Source organism: Megalobrama amblycephala, linkage group LG6 (assembly GCF_018812025.1).
Source record: "Megalobrama amblycephala isolate DHTTF-2021 linkage group LG6, ASM1881202v1, whole genome shotgun sequence".
NCBI classification, from domain to species: Eukaryota; Metazoa; Chordata; class Actinopteri; order Cypriniformes; family Xenocyprididae; genus Megalobrama; species Megalobrama amblycephala.
In genome coordinates this window covers 37,301,933-37,323,606 of record NC_063049.1, presented here as the reverse complement: position 1 = coordinate 37,323,606, position 21,674 = coordinate 37,301,933, and the positions used below count along the sequence as shown (strand labels likewise).

Below are 21,674 nucleotides of genomic sequence, written 5' to 3'. Positions count from 1 at the left end.
TAAAAAGTAATATCCGAAAAAAGCATAATGGGGGCACTTTAATGCTTTTTTTTTAACCTCTTTGAATATAAGCATGAACAAAACATTTCCCTTTTGTGCTCCACAGAAGAAAGAAAGTCATACAGATTTGGAGTAAATGATGACAAAATGTTCATTTTTGGCTGTTCCTTTTAATGAGAGTTACATTACTGCTGTTAAAATGTGCATACTGCATATTTCCTCTCTTAGCACAGCATCATGCAGCCCCCAGACTGTCATTTCTATTGCTCTTTAAATAACAGATACGCTCCATATGCAAGTCCTCTCTCAGAGCCACGTAGCAAGTCAGAGTTTGTCTGTGCACATATTTTCTTTCTCAGCACAGAGCATCAAAGGTAATTGCCTCTGAACTGCCTCACAGTTTGTCTGCTTTTGTGTCATTATGATTTGACATCTCTTTAATGTTTAGGATTGTGTCTGTGCGCATATCCCACTGAGACATGAGTTTTCCAACTGTGACAGGTTGGAGATGTTACAATTTTTTAGATGATGCCAATGGGGTACAACAATAAAGATGCTCTGGGGCACATTGTGAAAGTTTCAGGTCAATTTGCTTGCTCTTTCAGACCAGATTGTGTGTTTTTACATTCCAATTTGTTGATCATGCATGTATTTCTTTACTCAAATATTTTTGTCAGAATTACAGAAGTGACTAGTGAGGTAGTCTTGGAAGCATTAGTTGAAATGCATAACACATGGAAAATGTAAATATGATTATTTTGGCAGTGAGCAAAAAGATAAACACAAATGGTTATAGTCAAAGTCACCTGCAGCTGAGAAGATGCACAACATATTTTTCTCTGAAATGATCCAGATACTGTCGAAAACAGCTAATAAAAAGAGCTCCTAAAATATATATATATATATATATATATATATATATATGTATGTGTGTGTGTGTGTGTATATATATATATATATATATATATATATATATATATATATAATATTTATATAATGTTATGCAAGGTGAATAGCTCCCCGTGTTTTGTAGTATGTATTTACTGATAAAAATAGTGCAAATGTGATTTTTGAAATATTATGCAATTTAAATTTAGATTTTAATGATTGTGGAGAAGTTATTCCTTGTGTAAACACATTAATCATCTTGTTTCCCCCCTAAATGTAATTTTATTTAATGACACTTTGCATATAAATAAATATGAATATAAGTAATAACTATAATTAATATGTAAACAGTTTCTTAATTTTTAATATATAATATGCATGTCTGTATTTACACATGTATATGTATTTATATTTTTATTACTTTCTGAACATTTAATAATGTAAAAAAATTTGTAAGCAAGAAAAAATGATTGCATTGGAAAAGGTTTTAGGAAATCATGTTGTCGTCATTATTGTAAATTGATCTTGGGAGCTCCTTTTACTAGCTCTTTTAATGGGCTCCCTGTTCATTACAGGTTGCAATTTAGCCTTTATTGCTTTGCGGTCACTAAAACTGGGAATTGCATGTAGTTTTATAAGAGGTCAGTGGAAGTCCTTTGTAGGTTGGCTCAGTCATTGTACTTTTAAGTTCTAAAGAGTCCGACTCTCGTCCTCATTGCCAAACTAATTCATTCTGACGCAACGCTGACAGTATTTCACTAAGTGTCCCTTTAAGGATGTGATTTAGCTGTTAGATCTTCGAAGCGAAGAGGACACAAATCAAGAAAACCAAGAGACATCAGGACTTCTTCCTCTATAAAAACCTGTAAACATGAGCTTATGAACTTTTATGAACCTGCCAGCGGTAGCCATTACAGAGCTCCAGCAGGGGAATGGCGTAAGGGCTGTAATGGGGTGGTCGAGTCGAGGAGGAGTTTGGAAGGATAGAGGATTAGCATGAAGGACATCTTGCTGGAAGCTTCAGCAGAAGGAAAGTCCAGATGGAAAACGACAGCTTGGCCTGTCCATTGTGCAATGAAGTACACAGTTCTTCACAAGCAGAAGGTAAATCCTTGACTTTGATTGGCTGGCCTCGTATGCTCCTCTAGACTGGCCACATACGCCACTCATTACCAGTACCTCAATGCTGTGAGCGAAGATAAGTATATGCAAATTCCCCTGAGAGTTGCAACCTAATTTTTGAAACGGGCAATGCGGAATAAGACATGATTCTACTCTGAGGGAATCACTGTGCCAGACTCTTCAAGGCATACTTGAGCCTTTATTTGGAAAAGACTTGATATCAAGCCACTGTAATCTATTTTTGATGAGCTTCCTCTGATGGTGTGATGGTGTCGCCCTTCCAACACTAGATGGAATTCTCCCTGAGAAGCCTCTAGGTAGCAGCTGGGTAGACTGACATTTTTGAGAGGCAATTATTGAATAAGTTAATTCTACAAGCATAATAAAATGCAGTCAGATGGGTAAATTGCGGTGAGCTGAGCACCATTCACTCTTGATGTGTTTTAGTGGTGTATCAGTAGGGGCCTGTAGCTACTGTTCTTCAGAGAATTTCCCAGCAGGCCTCTGGTGCACCACAGCAGTGATGTAGCGAGACGTTTAAAAGTATTTGATATGCTTACTTCAAAAGCTTCAAATGTGTACACTATTAGAGCTGTATGATTCCGTTTTCAGCTATTGAAGAATGTTCCGGGTGCAATACAAGCTAAGCTATATTTAATCCAGCAAATGATTTCAACTCATTCCTCAATTTGCAAAAACAAACAAAAAATGTGTTCAGAGTAATGAACTTAAAATTGAGGGCTGTGGGGCACAAGGATGAATGAATGAAATGTATTGTTTAAAAAAGACATTACACATGAAATGAATGTAATTAAAATGTCTTTAAATCACTTTATAACCTTTACTGTGAAAAGGTATGTCCAATCTATCAATTCTTGCAACTATTTAAAGCGGTTTAACCCAGTAACTTTCACACTATATGCACAATGATACGAGAAAAGAACATAACGTAACTCAGCTCACTGGAATGACTTCTGTAACACAGATGTTCATCCTCCTAGAATAGTAGTCTTACTGCTAAAGGATGATTTAAACCAGGTCAAATGTAGCAGTGCATTTCTTCATTTAAACTCTCTTGAAAACTTGCCACTAAGACTTACATTGAAGATGCATTACTTGTGTACTAACATACTAACACAAGAAAAAAAATCTTGCTGACCTCAGACTGTTGAATGGTAGTGTATGCCACAGATGCTTTCAATAAAGCTTAACTTGTATTGAACTCGGAGACTTATCCTTAACCTCATTCGAATTTTGACAGGCGGTGTTCAATATGAATACAAATATACTTGAATTGCAGCAGGTCATTATTTTCAAAACGCCACAAATAATTTATTTTGGAGCTCAGAAATCAGATGAGAATCTATTAGGGGTCATATCACAAGAGATCAAATTTCCCTTGATCTATTGAGATAAAAGAGTTCATTGTATTACGAAAACATACTGAAACTTGACCTCAAAACTTTCTCCACAGTGAGAAATGTTGTATAACTTGGTGAAGTTATATATAGGAAGTGGTATAGATAACTAATTAATGTCAAAGTGTATAAAGTTTGGCAAACCTTGTGATATTCCTGACTGTCTTTCATCACCTGTCAATATTCGTATTTGTTAAAGTGAGAAGCCAAGGGACTGATAATTTCATGTCTTAGATTTTTCACTATGTAATTCAGGCTTTGCAAAGAGGCTAATATTGAAAGATGAGGCTGTTGGAACCAGCCTGCTCTTTTTGTGATTGAATGCAGCATAAAGCGTCTCAATTCACATGCGAATAGAGTGTTTACATCTTAAAGGCACAGCAGCAAAAAAAAACTGTTTAATGCTTAGGTTCAGAAATAGGGTGAAACATAGTCATTAAAAACTAAAAAGACTGTTTTTTGGCAGGGGGGGAAAAGGGGGTGGAAATGAAAAGAAATATTATTTATTTATTTATTCATTATACAGAGGTGGTTTATCAAGACTTAAACTATAATAACAAGACTATTATTTATTTATTTATTTATTTATGACTTTGAAATCTTTTTGTGAGTCTTGATTAATGTTGTCACAATATTGGAATTTCTAACTTTGATATGATACCTTGAAAAGTATCGATATTCGGTACCATTTTCGATATCATGGAGGAAAAAGCGCTGCATGTACTGTCATATAGATATTTTTGTCCATCTATTGAAAGTCTAGGCAATCAAAAATTTCTTCTGAAGAGATCACTTTATAAGATAAAGCTTTTAAACTTTTTCCTATATAAACGGTGATCAATTACCATTACAATTATCTCACAAATATTTGCTAACTCAATTGTATTTGTTTTTACAATGGAGAAATTTTGTTGAATAGCTTAGACACAGCACAAGGAAGCTTGATTTCAAATGGTAAATTGAATTTTAAAAGACAAGTAAACAGTAATAAAATAAGAACAAATAGACAAATTATTAGCACAAATAAATACAATAGAATAAAGATACAAATGAAATGGACTGCTTTATTTTTTTTCAAGTAGGTCTAACAGTAGTATTCAGGTAAGAAACTGAATAAAGATACAAAGTAATCAAATGTAAAGTAATGTTGGATAATCTTCATTGTAAAAATTAAATACAGATTAATCAATTAAAGGTCCCGTTCTTCGTGATCCCATGTTTCAAACTTAAGTTAGTGTGTAATGTTGTTAGAGTATAAATAAAATCTGTAAAATTTTAAAGCTCAAAGTTCAATGCCAAGCGAGATATTTTTTTTAACAGAAGTCGCCTACATCGAACGGCCAGTTTGGACTACATCCCTCTACTTCCTTCTTTAATGCTTGGATAACATGCCTACATCTCTTTTGATTACAAATAATGGCTAGTGCAGTGGCTCAGATATACGTAAACCTACCAACATCCGTTGCCATGATTTTTGGAATGACTTATTGCGAGAAGAAAAAAAGACATTTTAGTCACTTAACATCGGTTAATGGAAACGCCGTTATTTCGTAATAGTTTTTTAATCGATATTTAGAAAATATCGCAAAAGTTTTGCGCTAATCTGTTAAGGAAGCGCGGCTATAGAGAGTGGCACGATTATTAGGCTGCTGTCCCTTTAAGACCTGACGCTAGCACGGATCCAAAATACCATTACATGTTCTTCCTGAACTGTTTACAGCTGTGTTTACGTTAATACTCATCAAGATGGGCATTGTGGCATTGTTTCTGAGTGTAATAAGCCATGAAAAAGCTCATTTTGGCACTTGTATGTCAGAGGCGGCTCTTCGGATGTGAGCGCGAAATCTGTGGGAATGAGTAGAATTATGGGCAATCCTGTGCGAAATTCACAGAGGAGAGCAAGAAAGCTCATCTGGTATCTGTGTATCGTTACTGCAGAAAGGAATATTCAAAATCGTTTCAGATATTTCAGTATCGATACATATTGAAATATTGATATTTTTGACAACACTAGTCTTGATCTTTTGTTATTTGACTTGATTCTTTGACTTGTAGACTTAAATCTTGGCAGTCAGTGCACAGTTTGAGACATTGTTGAGATCTCTTCTTGTAAGTATTATTGTAAGTTTACAGTATTTCAGGGGGGGAAATTAATGATTAAAAATGCATGATATGACCCCCTTGAAATGTCAGTGAACACCCAAATCTTGCACACACACAAAAAAGAATATTCATCAATAGACAATTTCACACAGCCATGGCAATTCCGCAAACTGTCGATTTCTCCTTGTATGCCTTTTCTATTCTCATGCCCCATGTTTCCACAGCCTGAGGGGTATGATTGGGATTGTATTTCGCCCTGGCCCTAGCCTGAAGAAATCACAGCAGGATTAAGCAGTTGTGCCACACCTGACACGAGTGATCATTCCAGTCCTGCAGCTCAGATGGCGATGACAAACATCCAGTACCCGGGCGGTAATTCAATCAGTACTCTACTGGCATGAGAAGGAGCTCTCACAGCGAGATTGGCCCTGGCTTTGATAAGGTCCTCCTCGGAAGTCCTAGCATAAAAGACATTTAAGAAGAAACAAAGGAAGGTGAAGGACTTGGAAGGGTCAAATGAACAGGATAGTGAGAGATAAAGATAGCTAGAGAGACAGACCCGAGGGGAGGGCTGAAAGAAATTAAAGAGGACCGGGTTTGAGACAGAACAGGCGGTTCACATTCCAACGTGTTTTGATGTCTAATGTGCAGAAGAATCCTGTTAGAGCCAGCGACAGAACCGAGTGATCCTGGGATTGGGCTCTCCTGTTGAGGTACACAATCCACACTGGAGTTCATTAGTGCAATGTGTCTAATATCTTTCATTTGGACTCTCTAAAGCAGGTTTTATATTGTCTCGTGAGCTTATTTGATTTACGATCTAGTAGAGGAGGCCAGCCATGTTGAGTGAAATATTTGTGTCCCGCTCCAGAGATTCCCAGCGTGTAATGTGTCCAAGAGTGTGAAGACAGCAGTGAATAAATCTACAAATTGGGTAAAAGTGAACTTCCACAAGTGGAATCTTTGTAATGGTTGTCAACCTGATCTAATGCCCGGAGAGCAAACAATAAAATATTGTTTAATTCTGAACAGTGTGAAATCGGAAAGCCTAAAGGGTTTTCCCCGAGTGTTCCAGAAACGTGACATGTCAGACACCAGATCGCCTCTGATTTTGCTAGTTTGTTGACTCGCAGGGCAGCGTGAGTTTTACATTGTCTCTACAGCTGTTCTTTTAATGAGAACAACCTCATACTCGATTACAGCCCTCCATAAAGTTGACATTAAATCATGATTGAATCTGTTTACTAACTTAACATGCTTTGTCTTAATGTGCATAATTCTTATGTGCAAATTGTTATTATTTTTTAACATTTCTAATAATAATAATAATAATAATAATATTTATGTATTTATTACTTTTTCCTCCTCTGTTAATTATAATTAATAATAATAATAATCTTTTAGCATTCATCATTATTATGTAAACATTTAAAATAATAATGATACATTTATATATTTATTACTTTCTTCTCATCTGTTAAATAATAATAAATTAGAATGAATTAGAATAATATTTTTAGCATTTATTGTTATTATTATTATTTAGAACATGCACTAAAGAATTATGCTCTCTGGAGAGAAGAGTTTTCACTGCAGAAACAAAATAACTGCACTTCCATAAAAATGCCATTGCTCTGGCTTTTTGGGTGAATTTGGTAATATGAGAAATATTTGACTTAATTTGATTGTGATTAAAACATTTTGATTTTGGAAAATCAGAGCACTGTTTGAGATTTTTGTAGTATGTATATTTGTTGAGATCTCTTCTTGTGAGATTATAGGGGTCTTTTTCTCAGGAGAAAAAAAAGAGAAGCAAGAAGCAAGAGACTCGAGCCAAGTCGCCATTGCTCTCCATTTAATCCGATTGCTGTGTAGGAAAAACAGTGATATTAAATACATTTTATTTGTGATTTTTCTTATTGGATACATCCTCCATTGAGGCAAGATCTATTAGGTTCATTCAAGTTGATCTGTTAAATTTAAGTGTACGATGAATGCCTGCGTTTTTTTATCATTTACGAGCTGAAGTCATTATTTACTCATCCCTATATATTTCCAAACTCTTTTGCCAATACTGTTTTCAGTAGAGTAAAAAAGAAATATATTGCAGCATCTTCATACAACCATTTTCCATACAATCCATTGCTTTGTACTAAATAATTACAGAATTGTAATTTTTGAGTGAAGTGAACCTTTAATTTTCATGTCGGCTACATGAAAAAAAAAGCTACATGCATTCATCATCACACTCAATACCTGGGTTTGTCCTTGTGTGCTTGTCTGGCATCTGCTGCACACAAACCCTCTTTTAGTCTATTAACTTGCACTGTGTGCCATCTTCTCAAGGCTCGATGCACTCTGTACCTAATCTAACACTAATGTTCCTCTGACTGACTCAATTCCACCCCTCATCTGTGCTCTGCCTTTACAGTAGTAACAAACTGGAGATCTCTACAACACGTCCTCATCCAAATCATTAGCAAACCGTTACCACAGGCTCTATTTGTTTGTGTTTTTCACCACCTATAAAGGTCTGGCACCCTCCAGTCTGCTTAATGATATCTTAATGAAATACAGACACCCTGTATGGCTCTTACAGCTGTATATAATGTTTTATTAATTATGCTCTGGAGCATTGTGGGTAAACTTGCATTATACCATATATATAATTTCAGTCTTTCTTCTTGTTTAATTCAATGTGGTACTTGTCCTTTCTTTGTAATTTTTTTGTGAAATTTGCTAGCAATTTCTAAGTGAAAAGGTTTTGGTTCAGGCTAAAACTAAATGTAACAATTTAGTTTTATGGCTGCTGATTCTATTTATCGCATTCAAAAAATCTCTTGTGCATGAGTGAAAAAAATTCCCTGATACTTCTGAGAGACTCTTTTATTTTGCCTGGCTTGCATTTTTCCATTTCATTTCATAAGATGTATGTTCTTTTTTTGAAAGCATATTGATTTGTCTCCTGAGAAATGGCCACTGATATCTGGATATTATAAAACAGTTTGTGTCTATCTGAAGTACTTGACTCCCTGCTAGAAGACACAAACTGCTCCGTGCTCTGTGCCTTTAACTTTCGCATTCGCCATTGTCCAGAAAAAAATAAAAATAAAATGTACAACTCTTTGAGTCTGACAGCGTCCTTATAGAGGAAGCCATTATTTACTGCAATTCCTAACCGTTCACACATGCTATATTACCCTAGACAATGACAACAGGCCAAACAAGCGCTTAGGGCAGCAGTTCTCAAATGAATGTCTTTGACAGCACCAAGGTGAAATGGAGCAGTTTACCAAATGTCCCAAATGGCACCCTCAGCGTTCACAATCCTATATTTTGCCGCATGGGCTGTTGGGTAATAGTCCCCCGTAAAGTCCGCAACAGTGTGTGCTGGGAAAAAAGCACAATGCGTGCCATGCACATTGTGACCACAAGCTTTGTTTGCGAGCACTCTGAATCGTAAAATGAGAAACGGGACACATGGTCTTCCAACGCTGTATGTATTTCTGTCTTCTGTGGAACACAAAAGCAATGTTTTAACAGTTTTTGTCAATACAATTAAAGTTAAGGGGGTCCGAAACAACTTTGAGCACCACTTACATTTTTCACATATTTTTCTCGGTCCCCCCCCCACCCAATTTCTCTTGCTAACTCTCTCTCCTCCCCCATCATGAGTGGACACAACCTCTACTGCTGATTGGCTAAAAGTGTGTTGTGGTGCTTGGTCTGATCCACTTTCAACAGCATTTCTCAGAATTTGCTAGTGCACCTTTAACAGTGGTGTCATTTTTTTTAAACCATCTGTGAGTGTGAGTTGACTGATATGCCATCTTTTGCTCATTCCAAACCCATAAGACTTTGGTTTACACAAATTCAAAACACAGATTAAGATGAAAGTTTTAATGAAACCTGAGAAGGTTTTGTCCCTCCATTGAAAGTCCAGGTAGCCAAAAATCCAAAAGGTCCAGATCCTGGATCCTTTTATGATGCTTTTATGTCCAAAAGGTCATAAAGACGTCCTAAAACGAATCCATATGAATCGAACAGTTTAATCCAAGTCTTGAGAGGAAATATGATCACATTATATAATAAACAGATTTAATTTAGACTTTTTTTTTTGTTGACACAAACACACATAACTAGAGCACATCACATATGGTAAACATGGAAGCTTGTGCTTGAGCATATTCAAGCTTCCATGTTTACCATATGTGATGAGCTCTAAGTACATGTGGTGCACATTGTTTAGATTAAATCTAAATGAAATCTGTTGTTCATATAAAGTGATTGTATCTCTTCACAAGACTTGGAATATATAACCGCTCGATTCATATGGATTCATTTTACGACGCATTTATGACATTTTTAAAGTCTGGTTACTTGGACTTTCAATGGAGTGACAGAAAACATTTTGTATATTTTTAATATTTGAGTTTCAAAGTCTTATTGTTTTGGAATGGCGTGAGGCACAAAAATTACGAAAGCATTTTTATTTTTGAGTGAACGATTCTTTAAATAATTACATTTTTGGGGCAGAATCGGCGCACTTCGCCTTTAACACTGCACAGGGCTTCAAATTCAAGACGGCATTGTTTTGTCAATGGAAAGAATCCTTGATATGCTTGATATATTTATAGTTCCCCCTTAGCTTTGCATGTTGTTGTAAACAGAGAAAGGTTAGAGTAGTATTCGGCATGTAATGGAGGCACTCTGCTAAGTGATCAGCGTTTGTAAGGCCTCTCTATCTAGCACTGTAACCAGAGAAGGAGACAAACTTTCAGTTGCTGAAATGTTGCAAACAGATGCCGCTGTCCCTGTCCCTGTAAATCACATCAGCACCTCCTAGGGGGGGAGGGTGCGATAACCCTCATAACCTCCTGGGCTCCGCGGGCACCGACTGGCCGCTGGAATATTTGTCGAGATGATCGGGACTGCGGCGCTGAGAAAAGCGCGAAGCGTTGTTATGCAAACCGTTGTTCTCCGAAGCAGGTTTCTGCAGAAAAGGAGATGGAAATTGCCTCTGCTGTGACAGGTTTGTCATCTCATTGTAACTTTTATGGACTCTGCAACCTAATCTAAGACACTAAAATAATACTTCTGGTATGTCCAATTGGGCCGTGATTATGAGTTTCCATTCAGGTCGAATGTGTAGGTTGGAAACCAGATCTAGGCGTTAGATGGACACTTCAAAAAGGAGGTTGTGCGAAAGTAGGAGTGGTTGAATTTAATCGCATTTTGCCGTTTTGTTCTCTGCCCTTCCTCAACTGCACCCATGACGCATTGCCTGTCTATCTCTCCTTTGTAAGCCCTCGGATTTACATGTCATGAACCGTTGTATTCTTGGATGTGGGGTCTTGCACTCATCGCTAGCCAGAAGAGTAACTTGATCCTAAGAGCATTCTGTGTAATTTCTTTCAAAATGTTCCATGGGAAACTCGACACCAGATGAAGGGCTTTGAGACCTGAAAAAAGCCCACGCACAGATGTTTCACCCCTAGATTTGCACCTTCTTTCCACCTGTGTATATATATATATATATATATATATATATACACTTTCAGAGAGTTTCCTTCATGAAGTCACTGTGCGGTCAGTTGTTTTCTCAGAAAGCGGATCTGGTTTTGTTAGCGCTCCTGGCATATTTGCACACGCAGGGTCTGCTGTGACAGAATCACATTATGACTTCTCTGCATATGCGGCACATCACTGCAGCTCAGTCACGATTTTTGTTTTGTTTTCATTGTTGGCACTGTCGCTTATCTTGGTGGATGACATGCAGATCTGTTCAGAGGTTTCTGCTGTTTGGTTTTTATTTACTGGGTCTATTTTACCGGTACTTTGGCAAGGTTGCTAGTTTTCTTTTAGACAAAGAGGACAGGTGTTCTGCCACAGTATATCTTAGAATCTTGTAGCATTATAAATCATCTGTAAAATTCTTGCAAATAATTAAATAATGATAATTTTCATTAACTTCTATGACTGATTCAGTGAGTTAGTTTGGTGAAGAACTCAGATTCAAACTGATTCAGACTGATTCAAACTTGAATGAGTTATTACAAGAACCGACTCATACGAGTCATATATTCATGAATCGAACTACACTGGTCACACTATGGGCCCTATTTTAATGATCTAAGCGCATGGTCTGAAGTGCACGGTGCAGATGCACTTAGGGCATGTCCGGATCCTCTTTTGCATGTTTAACGACGGAAAAAATGGGTGGTGCGCCAGGTGCGTGGTCCAATAGGGTTGTACCTAGTCTCTTAATGAGTCATGGGTTTGTTTTGGGCGTAACGTGCAATAAACCAATCAGAGTCTCATCTCCCTTTCCCTTTAAAAGCCAGTTGCGCTTGCACCATAACGGATTCCCTATTTACATGGCGGAATTTGAAAGCTGTAAGACTGAACACTTCTCCACAGAGGAATCCTTTTATTTTTAATATTTGAAAATGTTTTTGTGCTGCGCATTTGTGTCTGTAACAAGCAGAGTGTACACGTGTTGTGTACCCGCCTATATTACTAATGCACCCTTCAAATAAAAAAAATTAATAAATATTGCGCCATTGACTCTAGACCAGGTTTTTCTCGGTCAACGGCACAGTTGTTTTCTGTTCCCTCAAAATAGCAACACGCCAACAATGCATCTGAACACACCTTGTTTTCAGACCAGCACACCCATGGGTGAACAAATGGGGGCGAGTGCATTTTCTATTTAAAAAAACGTCGCGCTTGACGTGAAAATGAAAACTGCGCTGAGCTGAAACTAGCAAAAAAACACTTGTCGCGTCAGGCGTCGCATTGTACCGGGTGTATGATAGGGCCCTATTTTTTTTTTTTTCACTTTCAATCCACTTGGACCACTCAATAGACAGTTGTTTATTTTAATGGTACTTTTACAAGACAACAATGTACTAAAAACAGAAAAGTTTTTCCTTTTGCGTTTTTCGTGTACAAATGATAGCGTTGTCAAATGATCCCTGTTCATGCGGATCTGCAAAAAAGACTAAAAAACAATGTAATACGCATGTGCATGATGTTGCCATTTTCACAAATTCATGTTTTTTCAGTTGACACAGCGATGATAACTGTATTGTTTTAAAAAACTTGACCTTTGAAACCGTTTCAATAGTTTGTATGTAAATGAACAGCCAAAATGCATAAAAAGCTTCCTGTTTTTAGTTGAAAATGGTGTCTTTTTATGTCATTTCAGACTGAAAAAAACTCATATTATGATATATTATATTATATTAATATGCAATAGAAACATGTTTAATAAAATAGGATTTTTTAGCCACACACATTTAGAAATTTCTTGACTTAGTGCACCCCTCACCATACTTTTGTAAAGGACATTTTGCATAACATTTCATTCAAGTCTTAACTGTAAACTTTGTAGGACTCGCTCTCCAACGCTGAATCTTTCTATATTATTTGAGTGACCAGTCTGTGTTCCTGCGTTCACAAAGTAAGCCTGGGATTGCCCCTGATTTACGAGATCCAGATTCCTACGAGCTGAATCACAGCCAGGTGCACGATTTCCAAAGCAGATCATCCAAAAACCCGTCTGATCAGCTGCTTCGCTGATTTTACACAGATTCTCGTGCCACATCCACAGCGCAGCGACCCAGATTTTCCCTTATTCTCCACGCTCAGAGGGACTGTGGGAGCCGCATCTGCCGATTCCGTCTCTGGGTAGACTCTCTCTCTCTCTCTCTCTCTCTTTCTCTCTCTCTCTCTCTCTCTCTCTCTCTCTGTCTCTCTCTCTCTCTCTCTCTCTTCGCTTCGTCTCAGCTGAGAGCAGCACGCGTTCAGAGTGCATTCTCTCTCTGTCAGCGCTGTAACGCACGGACTGCTCCTGCACGAGTGTTTCATTCCTGAGCTTGACCGGCACAGAAATCCTCACCAGAAGCACCTAAAGCCCTAAACATACAGCACGCTTCAGCCATGCTCTTAGGTGAGTACGGGTTACGCACAGGGTAGCAGCATCGATTCGTCTGCATGCTTCTTTTCCCATGCAATACAGCGGTGAACATCTAAAGAGAATGTGTCAGACTGGACATGCCGTCAATCCAGACATATACTTGAAAGCAGCTTGTGATTCGTTCTGTTTCACTTTCCTCTGTGTGTTTGCCAGGGGAGCTGAGCTTTGAAATATGATTGTGCTCTGGATTTATGTAAGAGATCCTGTCAGCACCATTGTTTTGTTTATGTGGGTTAAGTTTGTGCCATTACTAATACAGTGTGACACGCTATCTCAGCTGACACTAACTTCACTGAACAGACTGACTGCATCCTTATAGCATTAAAGACAATCGAGAGCTCATTTAAAGATTAGACATATGATATTATACCTGATGGCTTACAGCATGACCAGATGTTTCTATTAATAGTTTTGTCTTTGACTAAGGGCGTTTAATTATCTCTCTTTTTTTATTTTAAACTCTTGAATTGTTACTAAACAGTTAGTTTAAGCACTTGACTTGAGTATGTTTTTCCTCAATTATTTTCACCCTGAACATATTTTATCCAGAATTTGCTCACGTAATCCACACCTACACACTTAGAATGGGTGCTGATCGCCCTCGTAGCGTGACATTGCGGCTTACACGCTCAACCACTGACGTGTGGGTGTTCGTGAGCAATCGGGCTCCTTCAAAAGCTCATTGATACGAGCGCGATGGAAAGCCTCTCTCAGGAGCGTCTCGTTCGATGAAGTACTAATGCAGTGTCAGATTCAAGAGAAGTGCGACTTGGAATAATCAGGCATGTCTGTGGGGAACGAAGGCTTGAAATTGCTGTTGATGGTTGCTGCGTGGCTGTCTGCCAGTCTCACGAAGCCCCCCGTGGAGAAGACCTGGGGGGCTCAGCCCTTTGCCAGAACTTTAGCAGCTTCGTTAAGCTTGCAGCTCCTTTCCACTAATGGACTGACTTAAGGAAACAAGTTCATTGCAAGCTTTTTTTTCCGCCCCAGTTTAAAAAGCAGAGGCTATAAGTAAGCCGTTTGTGGGGTGATTTGACTGAAAAGAGTAAACACTGTGTTTTTTTGTGGGTATATCAAGACATTGTTCCTTTTATGTATCTCAACATAGCTTGGCATGAGATTGATTACGTTCTGTTTGATTACGAAGTGCTCAGGGAAACCTGTTTAATAACAAAATGGTGACAATAGTGACACAAAAAAATCACATATTTTATAGTTTGACTGGTTTAATGTTAGTTACCACAGAAAATCATTATGACTCCTCCCTCAGAAAATAAATAAATAAATGTTTGGCTTTATTTTTTAATTCGAATTAATTTTATTTTATTTTAATGAAAAAATAAATGTAATAAATTGTTTATTTATTCTGGTAATTATTTCTATCACTGATGTTGTTGTTCTTTTTTTTCTCTCTTTCAAACAAGAGCATGATGTTCTGTTCACAGTGTGGAGGTGTAGTACATGACTTCTGAACTCGTCCGAAGCTCAATACAGAATACTAATCGATAACTGTTTTAGAAATGTTCTTCATCGCCCACTACAACCATTTTTAGTAGTATTTCTGCCCACACAGATATATTTAAACATTCACGACATTCCACACGCCCAAAATAATGTTCCAAAGCAGATTCTACATCATTTGATTTCAGAAAGTAATATGTCTCATTCAGGATGCATTTGCATAATTTTGTTTCCTAAATTGGTGTATATGTGATTAAATATTTAAGCACTGTATTTGAGCATCATCCCCTGTGAGCAAAGGAGGTTTTGTTGATATAGGGAGAAGCTAGAAGCGCTCTCTCTCTCTCTCTCTCTCTCTCTCTCCCTTGGTCTCTTTCTCTCTCTCACTGTTTTCTCTTTCTGTCAGAGGAATCTGATAGTTGAGTTTAGAAAGAAGCTGAGCTTAAGGAATGCTCTTTGGCTTTCTATACTTGCCTTCACGACACCTTAATTATGATTCATACTCTCCAATCCTGTTGTGCTTCCCCTTTGACAAGTTGCACAATTATGTTATGCTTTAAAAATCATAAAAACATGTGCCTGTCCTGACTCACACGTATTTTGAAAGTGAAAAGACTGATTCATTGGTTCACAGTGAAAAAAAATGTTTTCATAATCGCGTATCAAGATTATTTTATCTGTAAAAGTCTTTACTGTCACTTTTGATATATTTTCTTTTAGTTACATTTTATGGGCTCTTTGTGCCTTTATTCAGACAGGACAGCATTGGGCAGGGAGAGGGGGGCAGGATCGACAAAGGACCTCGAGACGGGAATCGAACTTGGGTCACCGTGAATGCATTTGTGCCATATGTTGGCACACTAACCACTAGGCTATCAGCACTGACTCTTTTGATCAATTTAATCCAAGCCAAGTATAAAACTTCTTTTTTTTTTTGAGCAGGGAAGTAACTGAAAATTGACAAATCAAAATTAAGTGGACAATAATTGAACAATAACCATAAATAAAGGCTAATGACAAGTGTTTAGTTTCGTCCATCCCGACGAACTATTGCTGTGAGAATTATGTTGTTTTCTTTTGACCGATATTCAAAACTATTTTAACTTGAATACTTGATTCTGCAGCAGGCGCAATGATATTACGCAGTGGCTGTGACCCCCTGCTTGCCTTGCAACCATGGAGACATTTGTGAGAGGCGCTGCGTAATATCATTGCGCCTGCTGCACCCATGGTACGGCAGCAAAGCTCCTTGATTATTACGCCGGAATGAGAGTATAGTTCCTAGCCATAGAAAATCGCAACTTCTCATTTTCCTTCGGTCTTCCTAATGTAACTACAGAAGAGTCAAGTTTTAAATAGGAAAAATATGGAAACTCTTTGGTTCTTTTTTTGAGCGAGATGCTATTGGTCTCATCAGATTCAATGAGTTATGCTAAGCTGAATGGATTCGAAAACGGTAAAACTCAACTGTTTAACTCTAGGGGAGTTGGAAAATAAGTTCCTTTAAAAACTACTAAAAAAATATTTTGTGTAATATTGTTATCATAATTTTTTTAAGTAAACAGCACACATTTTTTTACAGTGTAAGAACAGAAATGTAAAAAAATCATACTCCATATTTAGCACTGTACACATTGCAAAAACGCAAAAGAAGATATTTTGAAAAATGTCATACAATGAAAGTCAATGAGGTCCAATGTACGTATAGCCCCAAAATATATCTTCCTTTGCGTCATACAGTTTTAAAACAACATGAGATTTAGTAAATGATGACAGAATCTTCATTTTTGGGTGCAATATCCCTTTAAGCTCAGATCTATCAGTATGCAAAACGATTGAGACTCTGAGGTTCATTGTTTTAAAATACTTCCAAATCATTAAGGGAAATAAGTTTGCAGGTACCGTATGCCTTGTGTTGCCATGGTAGACTGCCCTGATATGCATGACAATTACCCTGGTCACCATTTGTGGACCTGATCTCTCGTCTCTTATCTGTAATTAGAGTCGAAGCGCTCTTCCATGCTTCACTGCGAAGTAATCGTAATTGCAAACATTTGTTATAGCAAACAACTCTGTCAGCAGTAACAGTGATGAATCTACAGGCCTCTCTCATTGACCTTAGGTTAATACAGCGCAGTTTTGATTTTAACTGACGCAAAACGTAACTCCTGCCCAAGAGGAACAGCACGGCAGACGTACATAGCAAATATGTCAGCCGTGGCTTTGAGCGATGCAATAATCCCTCGACAGGATTTGATTTGCATGCACTCGTATGCTTCTCACTGCACTGAATATTAATGCCCAATATTGTTTGATAAAGTAAAATCAGAGAATACATTGGGGAGAGGGAGTGAAGTCACTTAGAGCATCAGCCCACGCGTCGCGAGAGCAAACCTACCGGGGCCGACGCAAGGTACGTTTTAAACCAGCCCTGGGGGGTTTGGAGCGGCTTGCCGAGTTGACAACGCTCAGAGCTGGCTTTTAGCAGACATTTGAGATTCTTTGACCAAAAAAAGCCTAGAGCACATTAGCACGGGTGGCCGGAGGGGGCGGCCTGTCTGTCTATGTGTCTGTCTGCTCAAGGGATGTTGTTACCAGAGAGAGCCTCGCTTGGAAACAAGCATTAGGGACGGAGTTTGGGCTCAAGCGTGACAAGAGGTTCTCCTGTTCCTACTGTTCCTTAGTCTCCATGGAAACCACAGAGCTGAAACAACAAGTACTGCCGCTGGTAAAATCACTTTATGAAAGTAATTTGCACAGCAAGAGTGTTGCGTTCGGATACCAGCACGTTGATGGCTGCAAACACGGGCGTACTCTTAAGAGGGTGATATTTACATTTCCTATTTTTGACCATTCTTGTGTGTTAAATACAAAAACAGCCCACTCGGATATCGCATTATCTTATGCCAAAGCCACATGAAAAGCACAAATGTGTGTCATTTAATCCCAGCTTGCTGATGCTTTTATATGGCAATTAGGTGAACATGTATCCCTCGCACTCTACGTGAGATTTGTATCGGTTTCCAACTGGGGGTCTTGTGTCACTTTGCACACTGAATGTAACATGGTTTGTTCTTAGTGTGAATAATGAAACAAGCTCCCCCTGTCATGTGCCAGTGATCCCGTGACAGCTCGCTTTAATGATCTTGTTATTGTTCTTTGCAGAACAGATGTTGGTGACTTAACGATTGTTTGCGTTTTTTGATCCCCCTTTTTCCAAGCATTACCGTCCCCGTAAATCTCTGTGTTTGATTTGCTCTGCATCTATTTGCATTCTTGTAAGCTTTTAATTATCAGTTTTGCTTGCTAAGCCAAAAATACTATTATTGTTGCTCATACTTAGGGTGTGATTTTAGTTTTTTTTTTTTTTTTTTTTTTTTTTTTTTTTTTTTTAATTCAGGTTGTAACTATATAGGATATATAGGATAATAGGATAATCCCATAGAATTTTGCTGGGTCATTCTGGGTTTATAAATCACTTGGTGTCCAAAGTAAGCTTCTGTTCTGTTCTGTTGTTGTTTAGATCCTCTTTTGATAAAAAAAAAAAAAAAATGTCTTTGAGCTTTGTGAATTCAGAGGTCAACTTTGGTATGGAAGATAAAACATCCAGTATACCCTATACATATGCATATGATATGAATGAAAGTGAATGGAGTAAGGTCTTGTGTGACCATGGCTTTAAATTGAAAGCAGGTCCTGGGCTCTTATAACACCTTTGAACACCCTAGCGAACACTCAACCATTCCCATTTAGAACACTCAACCATGTTATATTCCACTCAGTGCACTTTAGCAACAAACAACAAGAAGACTGTAGGATGCAGCATCAAATTTTGCAAAGGCAAAATCACTCACATTTTCTTTTGGAAGTAAATATTCAGTTTGGTTTTACTCTTCCCCTTTCTACATCACAGCTTTTAACAGTTTACTGCGATATTTGGAGGAATTAAAGTTTGAGACAAAAAACATAATTTACCACTTTATTCACTATAGGACTGCCTTCGAGATTTTTCTTGTCGACTTGTAGTCATTCATTTAAATGATTAGTCGACTAATCATGCGTTTATATTAATAAGCCATAAATCATAATAATGAGCCTTTAATTGCCTATATAGATAGCCTAATAAGCGCTCAAACGCACACATAACACCACAGAGCACCGGAAAACGTAATAATTATGAGTGTGTTGCAAAAAAACATATTTCAAGTGATAAGCCATATTTTAGGTCGATGTATGATAGGCGAATGTTTGGATTTTCTTGCCGTTAACAATCTGTCCCTCATAGATGGTGTGACTTCGCCACATCCTGTGGATTTTTTTTTTTCTGCGACTAATCGACTAATAAACTCTTGGTCGACCAAGCCTCTTCTACTCGACTAATGGCTAGTTGGCTATTAGGGGGCCCCCCTATTATTTACAAAATAATATTATCCATAGCGTGTTCACGCAACAGTGTTACAAAACACAAAGCGCATGTGTCGTGATGCTAAATAAAGTGTTTTTTTGTTTTTTTTTGCGCAAACAAAGCACTCACATCGCTTCATAAAATTGGGGTTAAACCACTCGAGTCACATGGATTACTTTAACTCCCTGAGGTCTGAAAACGTGCCGGCGCGTTTTCAGGTTTTTTTCACATTGCAGCAAAACAGACTTAAAATACTCTGTCATTTTTTGTCATAGAGACATAAGTAATACATCAATTGAAACTATAGAATATCTTCTTTTATTTGTATACACTCAGAGTAAAAACAAAATTGTGCTTTTTGCTAAATAAAGAAAACTAAAATGATGTATGATCTGTCCTCTCCCTCTGAACAAAGTTAAATCTGATAGTTCTCAGAAAATGAACTATAACTTAGTGACTACTAATCACAAAAAAAATAGACTTAGGTCTAAAGACACGTTGAAATGTCAGGTTTTAAATCATATAAGTCATATCGAAAACAAATATTCTGTGTTTATTTAATCTGTATGAAAAGAGACACATGTCAGAAATCCGTGATTCAGCTCATTATCCGCTAATGCGGCCACGCCCACGGAGCCAGCGCTATTTAGACGCAAATTATGAGTCAATACAGACATACATCATCTCGATCGTGTATTTATTGCCTTGAAAAGTGTTTATCTGTATGTAAAAGCCTGTATGTTAGCGACCTCTGGAAGACATGCCGTTAGTTCCTGGTTGTTCTTCTTCTTTAGAATAATTTGTGGACTAAATGTGCACAGAGAGCGCCCTCCGGCTGCAAGAATTAATTGAAAACACCATTTCTGAAATGTCCTCTTTTTCTTTGGAATAAATTGTGGACTAAAGGTGTACAGAGCGCCCTCCGGCTACAAGTATGAATTGAAAACACCAGCGCTCATAGTGATAACAATGAATATAGAATAAATATAACTCTTCTGTATAGAAAATGACATAAACATATGAGAATCCATCAATTTCTTTTGTCTTCTCAGGTGTAAATGAGCCATTATTCATGATGATTCACGCCTCCACGCATACTGTGTTTCTTGACAAAAAAGTGTCTTACAAAAACTAAATCAATATATTGTGTTATATGAACAAGTAGCCATTATAAGTTTTACATAATTTTGAAGCAAAAACTCTAGCCTACAACCTCCAATACCCAGAAGTCTTGTAAACACAGATTTAATATATATTTTTGGCCTTATTTCAGTGACTTATTTTTTTTGTTTTTTCAATAACCAAGCATAAACGTTATTCCTTCAAAAACACAAACATGTGCATACATGTTCCTCACATATTATTGTAGCCTAGATTGTGCTGAATACAGTGTAATGACACCTTTGTCATTAATATGTTTATGAACAAATGAAAAGGGCACAAATGTCAGGGTATGTCAAAACTTCTCCAGGCCCCAAATCAGCCTCAGACTCCAGAGGGTTAATGAGCTCTTTCCTACCTTTCTAAACCTTGAAAGTGGTAGTTGTGTTGGATCTCTATGGAGGGACAGAAAGCTGTGTTATGAAGATGAACAAAGGTCTTACTGATGTGAAACGACATGAGTGTGAGTAATTAATGACAGAATTTTCATTTTTGGGTGAAGTAACCCTTTAATGTTTTTCGTCTGGATACAGTCTTCTGAGGATGCCTAGAAGATTACTAGAAACCTAGTAATCATATTATTGACAAGCTGCCAACATGTCAGACATTCTCTGCTGAACTGTCATAGCTGAATAACTGTACGCAGTCTCCTTTCTTTCTTTCTTTCTTTCTTTCTTTCTTGTGGTTTTGATTTGGTGTGCCATATTGTTCTGTGAAGTGCAGACCTTGGGACTGATAATGTTGGTGGTATTTCTTTCATGCTGTTTTCGCCAACATTACGTAGCTGATTCATGTCGCTGCACCGGGCTGAATGTTCCCCAGAGTGGACACAGATTTAGCTGCGGCCCCTTTGCCGGCACGTGAGTTCACAGGTGCCCAGAAAGCAGGTGATAGATCTCTTGAACGTTCCCAGTGTATTGTCTCCAGTCATTATCCTCCCGAGAACCTCTAATCCTACTGTCAACACAAGAGTATATCTCACTGAACGATCCAACCCTGGACATGCAGATCTCCTCTGACAGTGAGGGTCTGACAGCTGTGGATTCTGGCGGTGGGATGCAATGCATCTTCTAAGCATCCAAACACAAGAATTTGCCTTCAGATTTTGCCCTTTGATTCCACCTTCTTCCTCCTC

At 37.8% G+C, this 21,674-nt stretch overlaps 1 protein-coding gene across 7 annotated transcripts in view; it reads left to right on the top strand.

The window, feature by feature from the left end:
• znf385b (zinc finger protein 385B) overlaps positions 1-21,674 on the top strand; it is a 150,580-nt gene that overhangs the window by 60,442 nt on the left and 68,464 nt on the right. Inside the window, exon 1 of one of the 7 annotated variants that reach the window (XM_048194495.1) lies at positions 10,442-10,563. The exons of 5 other annotated variants lie outside the window; for them this stretch is intronic. In XM_048194495.1, the coding sequence (XP_048050452.1) occupies positions 10,539-10,563 (25 nt within the window). In that variant the 5' untranslated portion in view covers positions 10,442-10,538. Of the gene's footprint in view, positions 1-10,441; positions 10,564-13,333; positions 13,486-21,674 lie in introns of those variants that run through there. One more of the 7 variants, XM_048194498.1, reaches the window with a different exon arrangement.